Source organism: Opisthocomus hoazin, chromosome 2 (genome assembly GCF_030867145.1).
Source record: "Opisthocomus hoazin isolate bOpiHoa1 chromosome 2, bOpiHoa1.hap1, whole genome shotgun sequence".
Classification (NCBI taxonomy): Eukaryota; Metazoa; Chordata; class Aves; order Opisthocomiformes; family Opisthocomidae; genus Opisthocomus; species Opisthocomus hoazin.
In genome coordinates, this window is record NC_134415.1 from 12,487,663 (window position 1) to 12,501,663 (window position 14,001).

General features: G+C 47.8%; 1 protein-coding gene across 7 annotated transcripts in view; it reads left to right on the forward strand.

The window, feature by feature from the left end:
• The window catches only part of DRC8 (dynein regulatory complex subunit 8), a 47,078-nt gene extending 36,660 nt beyond the window's left edge, over positions 1–10,418 (forward strand). For 5 of the 7 annotated variants that reach the window (XM_075445567.1, XM_075445555.1, XM_075445545.1 and 2 more), the window contains one exon: positions 6,770–7,183. In XM_075445567.1, coding sequence (XP_075301682.1) covers positions 6,770–6,961 — 192 coding nt within the window. In that variant the 3' untranslated portion in view covers positions 6,962–7,183. Of the gene's footprint in view, positions 1–6,769; positions 7,184–10,098 lie in introns of those variants that run through there. The other 2 variants (XM_075445587.1, XM_075445561.1) reach the window with 1 other exon arrangement.
• Positions 10,419–14,001: the final 3,583 nt, after the last annotated feature.

Genomic DNA, 14,001 nt, shown 5'->3' on the forward strand with positions numbered 1-14,001 from the left:
CCAGAAGCAGTCTCTTTCCTGCCAGGATAACAGCATCTTTCAGTGCAGAACAGGTCCTAAGGTGTGTGTCGTGGTATGCCACCGTGTCTTCCCCTAGACACCAGCACAGTAATTAAAATAACCAGAGTGGAGTTCTCAGGTTTTCTAGAGGTGTCATTTTTTAGCTAATAATGCAAGAATTTGAAGCTACAATAGTTTAGGTTTTACAGTAATGGAATACTAAGGATGTGGTGCAGTCCAGATGGAAACTAGTTGCAAAGGCTGAATTTTAGCTTCATTTTAGTTTATAGTAACCCAGCCAAGAAAAACACAGTAGTTCAACTTCAAGGACATCTCTATTGAAACATCTGTTTACATGGTGAAGTTGCACTCAGTACTGCAGAGGCAAAACTAAAAAACGCACCAGTAGCCAGTTTTCATATGGTGTCAAGTTGTTGCCTTGAGAAGCAATGCATTCTTCAGAGCCCCCCCAAACACAAAGGTGCATTCGAATTCAACTCAAATTTGATGGAAAACTGAGAACCTGTCTCTAGTTCTTTGGGCTTCATCAGAGTTGCAGAGAGAGTTTGTTAAGCTAAATATGGTATTTTCCCATCAGCTGTTGAGATCAGTAGGGGAGAACTCTCTGAAGAAGTTGTCTGACTAGGAGTGGGAAGAAGACCCCTCTAAATGCAGGGCCCTTGGCTCAACCCATTCCTAGCAAGACAGAGAAAAAGGAAGAGCTCCGTTGTGCCACCAGAGCCAGAGTCTGTTTACCTTCAGGGTATAAGACATGTCTGTTTGCTCAAGATAGCTATTATTCAGCTTACAGAGGCTGGCTTGACTCTGAGGTGTAGCTGTTTGAATGTAGTTTGTTATCATTGGTAGTTTCCTCGGGCACCTCCTCACCTGGAGGCAGAACGTGGTGCTGCTGTCATTCACCTTTTCATTACAGTAGCCCTATGAAGCTCAAGTCGGAAATAGCGTGTGCTCTGAAAAACCCCAGCTATCCCATCTAAGAACATGTAAGATGAAAAGCATGGGGGACACACAATAAAACCAGTTACATACTCTTTTTGTAGTGTTTTATTTAATTACAATATTTTACAATTTATATAAACAAGCTATAAGTTTCCTCTGTTGCTCTTTTACCAAGACAGATTTCTTTTTGGTATCACACTAAAGTACATATCCTGGAAGCATCTGTAAAAATGTCCTGGAAACAGAGGTAAAAGGTGCTGTTGAAAGCGTGTAACTGTTGGTTTTACACCAATGTGAAGAAGGAGGTTCTTCCTCTTCATTTCCTACTGGCAATGTGCTGTTGGGCTTTCAAGATGTTCTCACAGAAATCTTGTGGCTCCGTGGGGTAGAACTGAGCATCCATGAAGAAAGGGGGCATGTGGAAATGTGTCCTTTGGATTTTCTCATATAAATGACTGAAACTTTTTTTTTCTGCATCTTCCAAACGACGAAGGGATGTGATGTCTTTTGGCAAAGTAGTGTAATACTAGATGTGCTTGTTGGTGAGAGCTCTGCTTTCCTCTTCAAAAATGTAACACCTCTGCTGCATAACACAGTGGATTAGTTGGGGTAGGGGATCTTTCCTGGGAACTTACTTTTCAAAACAGGTAAATGAACACCAGGGACAGTAGGTAAAAAAAAAAAAAAAAAGTAAGATATTCTCTTCATGGGGACTTTTCTAATTGCCAAGGGCACATCCTGTCTGGCAGAGATGATTTATCAATACCCGCTGAGAGGATGAGCTCCAGCAGGCAGAGGGGAATAATGTTAACGCTTCTTTTGGATGGGATGGCAGAATTTTAACGAGGGATTCCCCCAAGCCCCAGAAGCTCTCGCTGTAGCATCCTTATTTCAGAACTTGGCCACTTGGTGTTGGGAGGGAAGGGCCAATGAAATGGTCAGAGGATGCTCTATACCCACAGACATTAGTGCCGGGTCGTGGAAGAACATTGCCACTTTGGAAGCCGTGCTGGCTAGCCTTTGGTAGCCAGAAGCCATTGCTCCCACAGGAGGCAACGTCAGATGGAAGTGTACAGCTGTAAATGAAGAGAAGGACTGTTCTTCTGCTGTCTCAGGATAACACAGAAGTTGCTCGCATCATTGCTCGCTTCCTGCCCATTCTCACTGGGGAAGCGAAGGCTTCACAGTGATACAGTCACAAGGGGAAATGGTGAATGATAAACTGCAGACATTTGGGACAAACATAGAAATTAGAAAAAATGATCTACAAGTAGATGTTGAACCCATACACCTTTTACATGCAAAGTTCACACCCCAGATAGCTAATGTCAGTCATGCTCTGTAGAGTCTGCTCATGCTTACAAAAAGGTGAGCTCAGAAAAAACATATTTAAATTCAGAGAACAAATTCTTCATGCACAAATCAAGATGGCAAGTAAAGTCCAATTCAGTGACAAGGACTTACCAAATAGGTCCCTACAAAATGGGAAGGACCAATATCTGCATTCAGAGACTGAAAGACACAGAGAAACAGTGGCTGCCTGAGCTAATATGACAACTTTAAGAGGTCAATAACCATGGAAACCTCAGTACAAGGAATGCGTCTTCAAGGAAATTCAGAAAAGAGAGGAAGAAATGATAACTGGAGAACCCTTCAGAGGCACAAATACGTATATTCACCTCTCCAGAGATGCTTATGTTACAAACAGTTCTTATTTTTAAACAAAATATGTTCTCACTGACGTCTATGAGAAACTATTTGGGACAAAGGTTTTGTAATGCCTCTTTTATAGAGTTGTCACATTTCTGCATTTGCGAGGGCCTTGGTTTTAGAAGCTCCTGGGCAAAGTCTCAGTTTTCATTTAAATGAGAAATAGGAAATAATCTGCCTGTCTTACTTCTGGCAATAGCTTCAGAAATAATAAAAATAATCTGAAAGTAAGTAGCTCTGGAAGACTACAACATGCCTTTCTAACTTGCATTTAGTGTGTGCTGTACTGTGCTTGGTTGGAAGCCAAATGCTGATTAGTGCTGTTCAAATATGATTCTTATTTCTATGATCATTAAGGCCTATGAGGTACATCATCAGAAATGACAGGTGAATAGTGGTGGGAAAAGGGACAGAGCGTTCTCACACGGGCACACAGAAAGCTTGCCTGGCCTTTCGTACAGCTGGCTGGGAACCAGATCTATGCATCAGCTGACGAATGTATCTCAAGGAGCAAGAGAAGAAACAATGCATTCATCGCTGCTAAAATTTAACTTTGTAACTTACCTCTTGGCAATGAAAATTCATAACAAGGATAATAAAAAGGGCAACAGAAGAACATTCTTCCCCTTTCTCTATTGGAATTACCTGCTGTTTGTCCAGCACTCATGTGCACCCAGCCGAGACCAGCAGGTTCACTTTCCTTTTGTTATGCTCTGAACCAGATACAAACCGTAAGGAAAAACCCTTGCACTAAACCTCTGCTCCGCTGATGAGATCTTTAAGTACAATATTTGTTTAAGAGCAATGGATAAGATTCTGTTTTTGGGACATTTTTTAGATAGTAGGTGGATTAAATTAATTTGCTCAGAAATGGCTGTCTTCAGTCCCTGCTGATCAATGAGTGTTCCTCTGAACGGCAGCATTTGCCGACCGCCGCTGTCCCTCACCTGGGGAGAAAGCCTTGCTCTGTCCCCTGACAGCCCCGCTGCAGCTGCCCCGGCAGAGTCCCACTGGTGAAGGCTGTCCCCAGCTGCCACTGCCGCTTCACTGGCTATGGAAACATCAACTCTGTCAAAGAAATGATGCTAACGACAGGCCGGGCTACGGGAAGTCACGCTCCTCTCACTTGGGATTGTGAAACTAAGATAAACTCTCCACATTCATTACTACCCTCACGTTACCAATAACATCATTAATCTACTACAACATTCCATAAGGGGCCAGCTTTACTGTCCTGTAAGTGTCCGTCTCACAGAGCTCATACAGCTGTACAGAGGCATCTCAGGAGACGCCAGGAAGGGGGCCTCAAAATTCCCATCTCCCACGTCTGTCAGAGAGGCTCACAATTAACATGATTATATTTAGCAAGCTCTCTGTTCTGTGTTCCCATCGTAGACTCTATTTTCGTATAAATCTGAAGTCAACTGGCTATGTCCCCATTTAGTGGCCTCCTCAGCAATCATGCTGAGAAGAAGCTGGTCTCTTTGAAAACTGTGTATAACTGAGCTACGTGTACATAGTACGATTTGTAGAAGTGAGTACTTTGTGGCCCATTACTACCTGTCCTGTTGAATGCAGAGCTCGGCTGTTGCAGAACAGACCTGTATATTACGGAGTAGAGGAAGAGTACCTATACCATTTCGGTTGCTGTACTTGTATCTCTAACCAACATCAATGTGCACAAGTGCAAATCATGGAAACCACAATGTGTTTAGCTTGGAGGTTTTTACTGGAGACAAAAGCTGTACCAGAGGCAAACTAGGGGAATATGGTTAACCTACCGAATGTCATGGTATTGTGCAGATCTCTCTCCCTCCCATTGATGTAAAAACTGCAACCCTCAGTACTTCCTTGGAGTTCTCTTTGCCTGTCTTGGTTCCTGGAACGTGCCAGACACGTGCTGTTAGGAAACTGACAGTGCCAAACTGCTCTCTCATCTCCTACCTGTCCTCACACTGCTGCGTCCAAAGGACATCCTTATTTCCTACACTGAAAATCCAGGATGCAAGCTGTGCCTTCTTCAGCGGTACTTGGATGGGTCAAAAGTTCACATGCAAGAGCATACTTTGACTGCCATCTTCCTCCTGCTGGAGAGAATGCCTCATTCTGCAGGGGTTCTGGTGGCGTCAACAGCATATTTTGGATGCCTGCTAATTACAGAAATCTGTAGATCCGCCATGCACTGCTACATTCATAGATTAGAAATGGTTTCCATTTTTCCAGAACAGTCCTTCAATTACTCATTAATTGGGGCTCCATGTTCCACTTTCCTGCGTGGTCTGTGCTTGCCAATCTAGTCCAGGGGTCAAAGGAAGTTATTTCCTTGTAAGCAGAATTCATTAAGACAGATTCTTCATATTTGTTCCCCTTACTGATATCTTCAAGACCCTACAAGGAAGCTGGGCCTGAGAGGGAAGAGAGGTAGCCTGGGCCCTTGCTTGCAACAGATGTGATGTCAAGGTGCACGAGCAAACAAGTCTCATTAAGATGCCACATCCTGGCACCAACCACTTGGCAGGTATTGTGGATAAGAAAATGCAAACCCTGTGTAAAAGCAAGGAACTTCCTACCTGCTTGAAGAAGGCATGAAGAAGAATTTTAGGATCAGTCTTGTGGTCCATGAAAAAAAAAAGTCTTTGTGGTTGTGATATATGCAAGTTTTCCTCATTTATCAAGACAAGAGCTGGAAGGTTCTTGAATTTTAAGGAATGCTGTTCTCAGCATTCCATGTGGCTGAAGCTTGGGGAGCAATGTTCAATACACAGGATGTTGGGTTTAGTTAGCAAAGTAAATTCATGTATGTAATGCATTAAAAACAACTCCTTGGCCTGTCTGCTCAAAGGAACGTGAACTGAGCATTATTCAGGATGGGTTTATGGAACCATTACTGCTAATGCCTATAATTATGAGACATGTAAAATAAATACTGTAAGTATCTATAGTCATTTCTTGTTTCACTTCTTAAAGTTTTAATATCTCCTTAGTAAGTCTGAATACGACTCTATAGCCTAATTAACCCCAGTTTCGTTTCATTAGTATGCTATAAACAAAAAGTGCAACAGGTGTCTAGGCAGGTAGATAGCCTTTATAGTAAACAGTTCATCTTTGGAGGAGACATACCTGTTTTTCTTTCAACACAGAAAATGGTAAACAGAGTCACACAAAGACACACACCCACTCACCCTTTGCCAGGCTCCTGAAAGTCATCAGGACCTTTCCCTGAAGAAGCCTACAAGCTTGTAGCCTTCATTTTATTGTTATCTGCATGGCAATTGGTAATCCTGGAGTTGCCATATGGCCCTAGCTGCCCATTCTTTTCCAGATTGACCTGTGTTATATGTAGCAATTTTTTCTTTCTAGTTTGTCAGAAATTCATTCAACAAAGCCTCTTCAAATCACATGGACCCCCCACTGATTAGTTAACATCTGAGCAGCTTCTTAAAACACTTCCTTAAAAGGTTACAACCTTCTTTTTGAAGTCTAAGAAAATTTGTTCCAGTCAAGCATGTGAAAGAATGCGAACAACTGGACAAACCTGGTGTACACAGAAAAAAAAAAGTCAGCCAGTCATCTGTATTTGTCAGCCAAAGATATCTGCTTTCCGGATAGCTCGGAGAACCACCTTCCTGAGACACCAGCCCTTGCAAGTGGGAACAGGGTGGCTGTCTGACAGGGTAGGCTGCATCTACATCCAGGTGTTCTGAATGCAGCTTCGCAGCTGTGTGGCACGCAGCAGGGCAGTTTCAACTTTAGAACTGTTGGCAATACACTTTCCAGGCCCTCTGGAGCTTTCTCCATACTTTTTAGCAAGAAAAATGTTGTCTCTGTGATAAATACATCAGCGTGAAGCCCAAATAAGATGAATTCTCTGAAAGATACAACCTTACATACATTCCTCTCCCTAGGGCGATCTTTATGTCAACTCTCATCACCATCCCGAGGCAGAGTGCAGCTTTTCCTAGAAAAAAAATAAAGTCAGAATCACTGCAGTCTTGCTTTTCTGTTTTAAGCAGGCCTGATACGCTACAGAAGCACCCCATTTCTCTTGAGATCTTCCACTCACTGGCACTGGTGTGTTTGTTTGTTTGTATGTAAACAGCCTTCAAAGAACATGCCTCCCAGGCTTGCAGTATCTCCTCCACCAAGCAAAGACACCGTGGTCATGCAGACTGAAGTGCAAATAACGCAGGAGCAAACACCAGCCTCCCACCCAACAAGAGCACGGATCAATACAAAACCACCTGAAGCGGCATCGTGTCCTCGGGCAGCCCTGCTCGGGGCCTGTCGGTGAACAACGAAGCCCCGGCTGCTCCAGCAGCGCGGGATGCCGTCCCATGCACGTCCACAAACACAGGGATTTGCCAGCTCCAGGGCACAGATTCCAGCTCTTGTGGACCAAAGGTCCACAGTTTGCAGTTCCAGTTTGCAGTTTCATTAGAGAAATAACTGTGTGAATGTACTGGCACTTGAGGCTTCTCAGTAAACACCACAATTATTAAAAGCTCCCCTCACCTAGCAACATACATCCCAGAATATTGGTCCGTACTTTCAGACAGGCCCAGCCTCAGCTGTCACTGCAGCACTCTGCGTTTTCATGCCGAATCCCTGACTGCGGTCCAGAACTCCCCGGTCACAGAACGGCAGCGTGGCTCTCCTACAGCATCGGCCGCCTCCCGGACTCTCACCCTGCCTGTGCTAGGAGGTCTGGACCAAATGAATCGTTGTAAATTGACGTTGTTGCATCATTGCAGATCAGACATGGTGCAGTGAACACAGTGGTGAGGGTAGCACTGGTTAAAATGCTCCATAAGGCTAATTGCATGGGTGAACATTTCTTTAATATGGACAAGGCTAAACAACCAAATTAAAGTGTAGGCTATTATAAATCCTCTGAAGCCTTGTCTACGCATAAAGAGACATCCTGATGAGTCTGAAGAGAGGGAAACCTCTGGAAAAGAGGCAGTGAGGAGCGCTGGGGGCAGACCAGAAGTGCTAACCTCCTCCTGCTCCACCAGCACGGTTGTTTGAAAAGTATTCATCTTTCTACAGTCCAGTGGCGACTGTTATGTTAAATTGGCTTTGTCAAACTGATGCAGCTTTATGTCTGAACATTGCTACCAGCTTAAAGCTGGCTGTCTCCAGTTCCACTTGCACCTGCTCACGTGGGTACAAGCTAAATGGGTGTAATCAGTAAAAAGAGCTTTAAATCCAAAGAAATAATCCAAGAAGGTCATTCTGATTTCATTAAGGCAATTTAAACTTCCGTTTATGTTAAACTGGTAAAACTTTCACAAGCAGACAAGCCCTCTAAAGAATAGAAGAGCCCAGTTTGCTGAAGTTGGGAACACAGGGTAATGTGTTCCACGCTTTCCAGCAGCAGGAAGAAATGCCCATCAATTGCTGCCAGCTCACCTCTGAAACTGTGTTTGTGTTGCTAGCTGCCAAGGTATGGGATTGTTTTCCCTCTGTCGTGGCGTTTGACAGAACAGTTATGGTTCAGAAAAGAGCCACATCATTAAGGCAGCAGGTGGGGACATGCTGCTGAGCACAGCTGCCCCTTGCTTGCGTTGCTTCCAGGGACAGATCACAGCTTGAGGGGACAGACGGACAATCCCCTAGAGCTGTGAGCATGCCTGCCCTGAAACCGTGCAGCAATGCCTGGGCACACAGGTAGGCTGCCAGAGTCATCTCCCCCACGCTGACTCCAGTGCTCGGCGACAAGACTGCTCGTTTGCTTAAAGCTGGAAGAAGTTCCCATGCACAGCAAACCGTGCTCACCCAGAGCACCAGCCTCGCAGCGTCCCTCTGAGGAACAGGTACGCCTTGCCCGTCCCCTGCTCGGAGCGCTCTGGAGCTGGGCTGCCAAGTGTGAACAGCCCTGAGCACACAGACACAAAAACTGCAGTCGTCTGGGGTTCCTGACGAGTCCTCCCGCTCTCCCCTGATGGGTTATTCATGTAGTCAGAGCTGGAAAACTCAAGGTGGTAGACAGGGAAGGGCAAAGAGAGCAGCCCTCTGTGTCGTTCTTGGCCGCTGACCTGTGTCCACAGGAGATGCCAGGTGTAGCCATGGCTCTGCCTCCCCAGCTGCCAGCGAGCTGCCGGAGAGAGGCATGCAGGGACCAAACTGTGACTTTCAAGGCAATGACAAACTAGAGGCAGCTAACAAAGAGGGGTGAGGGAAATGGCAGGCAGATAAGGCAGTCATCAGCCCTCTGCAGTTGCTTCATAAAGAATACAGTCAGCATGGAATGATGCACAGCAAAGAGAAAAAAGGACCATTAAAATTTTTGGAAATCTGCATGTTGTAAGGTTCACTTTTAACCTTAAACTGGATGATGAAAGAAATGTATCAAATGTTTGAAAAGGAGTTGAAAAACAGTTTCAGATGAAACAGATGCTCACAGATCTGGAGTGCCTACCACTACAAAAATCTCAGGAACATACTGGGGTGAGGCCTCTGACACAGCTTATCATGAATGTAATTCTCTGTTGTTTGAGCACCGAGTTGAATTAGTTAGCCTCAGGTGAGCTGAGGGGCAGAAAAGGATTGCCTGCTGCCTTTTACATAGTGTTTCATTTAAGGCATTTACACATCCCAGCCTATGACGGACTAGCGCCTGTGATGCCAGCTCCGTTGTTCATCTGTACCGCCATAAATTACTCCTGCGAGAAGAAAGGACGCAGCGTGAAAATGTGATGGTATAAATGCTTCGCCCCCTTCCACGCCATCTGCACTGCCTGCCTGTGTCCCTGGCTCCCGGGGCGAAGCAGGCACGCACGCTGGCTTTGCGCTTGCTACCCTCCAGCAGCCACTTTGCCTGTTTTATAACTTTGGCACACGCTGGCCTATTTTCCTCCTGTGAATGCCGTCATTTATTAATACCATCAATACCATCTTCTCCCCTCTTCTATCCAAAGAAGATTACTGAGAGTAATTCTTTTGGAAGACAGGTTTTTCCTCGGCCCCTGAGGTAGTTAGGAGAGTCTTTGAAGAACGTTTGAAAGGAATCCTCTGCCCTCTAATATCTCCAGCTGGTGTCCCCACGCTCGGGGAGAATCGCTAGCGGTGAGCCCGAGCCCAGGCTGCCATGGCCCCCCTGGCCGAGGCAGCCCGCAGATGCTTTCCCTGGGGGCTTCCATCACAGCCCCCCAGGTGCTGCTGTAGCATTACCCTGGTGCTGCTGTAGCATCACCTGGATGTGGCTCCACCAAGCCCGGCGCAGCAAGCAGTCGATGGCTTCTCCATGTGCCTGCAGAGCCAAGCAGGGTTTCCACACAAGCAACAGCTGGCGTCTTTTTCCTTCAGACTGTGACTCTGGGTGTTGTTACTCCAATATTTTCTTGCTCTGTTGCTGTTCTGTGTAAAATCTGCATTGTTCGGGCTTGGTGCTTTGGGTTTCACTGGTCTATTTGCTCTATTTTTCAGGCTTGTCTTTATTTCTGGAGTTGTGATGAATGCTTATGGTGCCTGAGTAACAGCAAATGGGATCCTGACAAATCTCCCTATTTGAATTTATGAACTTCACCAAAACTGGCTGCACACTTGTCGTTGCAATGCATCCCACTGCATAAAATGACTGTAAACTTCTCCATGCAACTCTGCTCTGTGTTATATGTACTTGCATGACACCGCATCCTTTATTACTTATGAAACACCTATCAATATTGTATTAATGAGTAGGCATTGATTTTTACTGAGAACATAAAGATTTATGAAAGTAGGCAGTGCTGTGTGACAGAACTATGAAAGCAGTTTCTAGACAATCTATGAAATATTTTACATTTGAGATACAGAAAAATTCTCCATTCAAAATAAACTCAAATATACAGCCCTTTGTGGAAAACGGATTGCCTTTGGTGTTGGGCAAGGGTGAGATTTAAAGGCAATTGGTTTGCAACAGAATGAGACTCTGTCCAAGTTTGAACACAAACAGCTTCCTTCCATACTACAGAGAGATTCGAGGAGGCTCTCGGTGGAGCAAGGAAAGCACAGGCTCAACACCTGCGAAACGGCCCCAAGGCAGAAGCGCCAAACTAAGCCAACAGGGAGACATACCCCCGTCCGGCTGACAGCAAAACTCTGCCATTGCTTGGAGTAGGGAAGAGTGTGTTTGAAGCGTACTGATGCGGATCTGCTGGTAGCAGCAAGAAGCAGAAGCTGTAACAAGGACCAGCTAGAGAGTTCCCTGTCCGCGTTACACCACCCAGAACTGGGGACAGGAGCAGTGCATGAACAGGACACGGTTTCCAGGGTCTGCCTCTATTTTGTATGCTGTCACATCAGGTGAATCTGTGGACTGATTTAGAAATTGTGCTACAGCAAATGCCTCAGAAGCTGGCTCATACAGGGGAAATGCCCAGTCTTCATTCTCCGTGATATCATACTCAACAATTGCCACGAGCACGCAGAAAAACACGCTGCAGAAGCACAGTATAATATCCCCGGTACCGCAGAAGGAGCATTACCTGCAACACCAGAAGCACAAATGCCATCTGTACAGCTGGTTTCCTCCCGCCCTGCATGAACTCCCAAGTCCTGCGGACTACTCGGGCAGCGGAGGTGTGTGTTTCTGCTGATGGCTGTGCCACACAAAAGGGTAAGGGCCTTAACGTGCTTTTAGCAGAGTTTTTTGCCGAAACGATCCTTTGGCAAGGGGATGAGAACAGGAACTGGAAAGGTTTTAGAGAAGAAATCTATCAACCTGGAAAAGTTCTGGTGATTTTGTTAGTGGCTCTTAATAATTAGCTGTTTCTATCTTTACAATTAATTCTTTATCACTATTACTACAAATGCCTTCAATTTCCTCGCTGTCCCCCAGCGGACTCCAGCTCGTTAATATGCAGCTTTAAGCAAGTATCAGCACTGTCATGCATTTCAAATCTCCCCAAGGAAGCTTTTTAAAATTGTAAGTAAGACCCAATACTGAGTCTTATTAGCACCGAAGTTGGAAACAAAGCTTCTGTGCAGGCAGCGATGACTCTTCACGTTACAGTTGCTGTCACCTATTTTATCCTGAGATTTATTATAAATGTGAATACCTCAAAGGATTTCTTTGATGCAACGAACATTTCCAGCTCTCACAAACTGCTGTTTAGTGATAGAACTGGGCGTGTGCCAGCATCTCAGGTTTGAGTGATGAAGCTGAACTTCTAGGTCAGATTTAATAGCACCCACGCTGAGCTATGCTCAGAAGGCATCCCCTGAACGCAGCAGAGCGGTAGCACACCGCCGGAAACGCACTGCGGTGTGGTGGAGAAGCTGGAGGTTTGTACACTGGCTAAAAGACAGGTCACAACAGTCCACAGAGGCGCAGCATGTAGATCGAGATCAAAGTCCATCCTCAGTGCTCTGAGACCAGCTTTTGCTCAAACCTCTGTCTGATAGTTACGCCTGCATCTGAGGCTTTGGCTCCTGTCTGCTTATAAACGTCTGAACAGCCCCATTTTTTCAGCTCTGTCTGGAATTAAGAACAACAATTAGTCTAACTTCTGAACAGTGAGAATAAATGATTTGCCAGGACTGAGGTTAAGGTAGATTCCCACGGCTACCAGTTCTGATAACAGAAGAAATGCGTAAACCCGAAATCGAGAAGCAGCTGTGGAGCTGCCTGTCACCGGCCTGTTGGTGATTCTGCTGACTGATCACCTCTCCTTGGCGACACACGGAGCAGGAGGGGTTGTAGGGGCAAACCTTACCAATGTCCACAGAAGGGAGCCGAAAGAATGGGAGAAAGCTGTACCTCAGTGCTTCCCAGAAAGGAAGGCGTTAGCCCAGAGAGGGCTTCTAGCAGAGCTTCTTGCTGGAGTGATACCATAGTGTCCTACACTTTGACCAGCACAAAATAACAAGAATTGGAAAGATTTTAGCAGCAAAATACCTCCAACTGGAGAATTTGGAATATCTCAGCTTCCAGAAACTCTCTCAATTCAATGAAACCTTTCTCAAATGACCCAGAAGGTCAGTACGTGCCTGCCAGGAGCGAGAGCGGATCCAGCAGCAGCAGAGCCATCACCCAGGCTTGGCCAACCAGGTCATGCAAGGCTGCAAGTCACGAGAGGAGCTCGCTCAGTGCCACCTTCTTAACGGCTCCCCCAAACCTGAGAGGTGAGAAAATGGAAATTTGCTACCGAGACTCCTTTGGGTGTGAATGACAGTTTGGCTGTGTCCTGAGGTCCTAATGTCCTGACCGGAGATGTTCTTCCTCCTTACCACTCGTGACCCTACTTCTCCATCTCAGACCCAACTCAGCCACCAGCTGAGGACTGGGAAACCCACGGACACCCTCCTCAAGGTCCTGCCGTGCGGGCGGGAGCCGGGTTTTTTCCGCCGTGCGACTGGGTCGGCCGCTGGTGCCGGCGCCTCCCCGAGCCGGGCCGCGGGCAGGACCCGACGGGAGGCGGGCGGGAGCAGGGACCCCGCCGCAGACCGGCGCACCGGGAGTGTCTGACCCACCCCCTCGGGAGCAGCGGAACCCCGGTACCGTGCCCTGCCCGGGGGTCAACGAACGGCGCCGGGGGAGCCGCGCCCGCCTCCTTCCCCGCGGCCACCGGCAGAGGGCGCCCGCCGCCCGCCAACGCCGCGGGGCCGCGCGCCCCGCCCCGCCCCGCCGGGCCGGTGCGGTGGCGGTTCGACGGTTTAACGGTTTAACAGTCAGCCCCTGGGGACCCGGCGGGCCCGGCCCGGGGGGGAGCTCCCGCCTCTCCCCCCCTCCAGGCTTTGCGGACCCTGCCTGAGCCGCCCGGCGCTGCCCCGGGGGTCCGGGGAGAAAGGCGGAGTGCGGGGCAGAGCGCGGCGTCCCGGTCGCGACCGGGCGCTGGTGGGCGGCTGTCGGGACGCCCCGTCGAGCCTCTCGCTGCCCCTTGCCCGCAGGCACCGTGTGCGCAGGGTGAGGGCGGCTGGCGGGGCAGGCGCAGCGAGCAGCTCGGTAATTAAAGCTCTGCTGAAAAACTGAGCAAGTCTGCCCGTTCGCCGCCAGAATCACGCAGTGAACGTGCGTGTGAGCGGGACGTGGCTGCCGGCAGCGGGTGTCCGGGGCCTGCGGGCTGGGCCTGCTCCCCGCCGCTGCACGGCGTCACCTGCGTGACCTTGTCATCGCTGTCACGTCCATTGACAGGACAAGCCACGGGACCTTCACGCACTGGTGTATGCGGAGCCCGTTCAGGCGCAGCGGGCGCCGGGGTGCATCCCCTTCGCTTGCCGGGTCGGGGGCTTGGTGGAGGCACCTCCACGAGGCACGGCTGATGCGGCCTGGCCGCCTTGGGAGGCATCGCTTGTGTCACCTTTGGGTTAAAGCGCTCTCGTCCAGATCAGGAATGGCTGCTCCGCTCT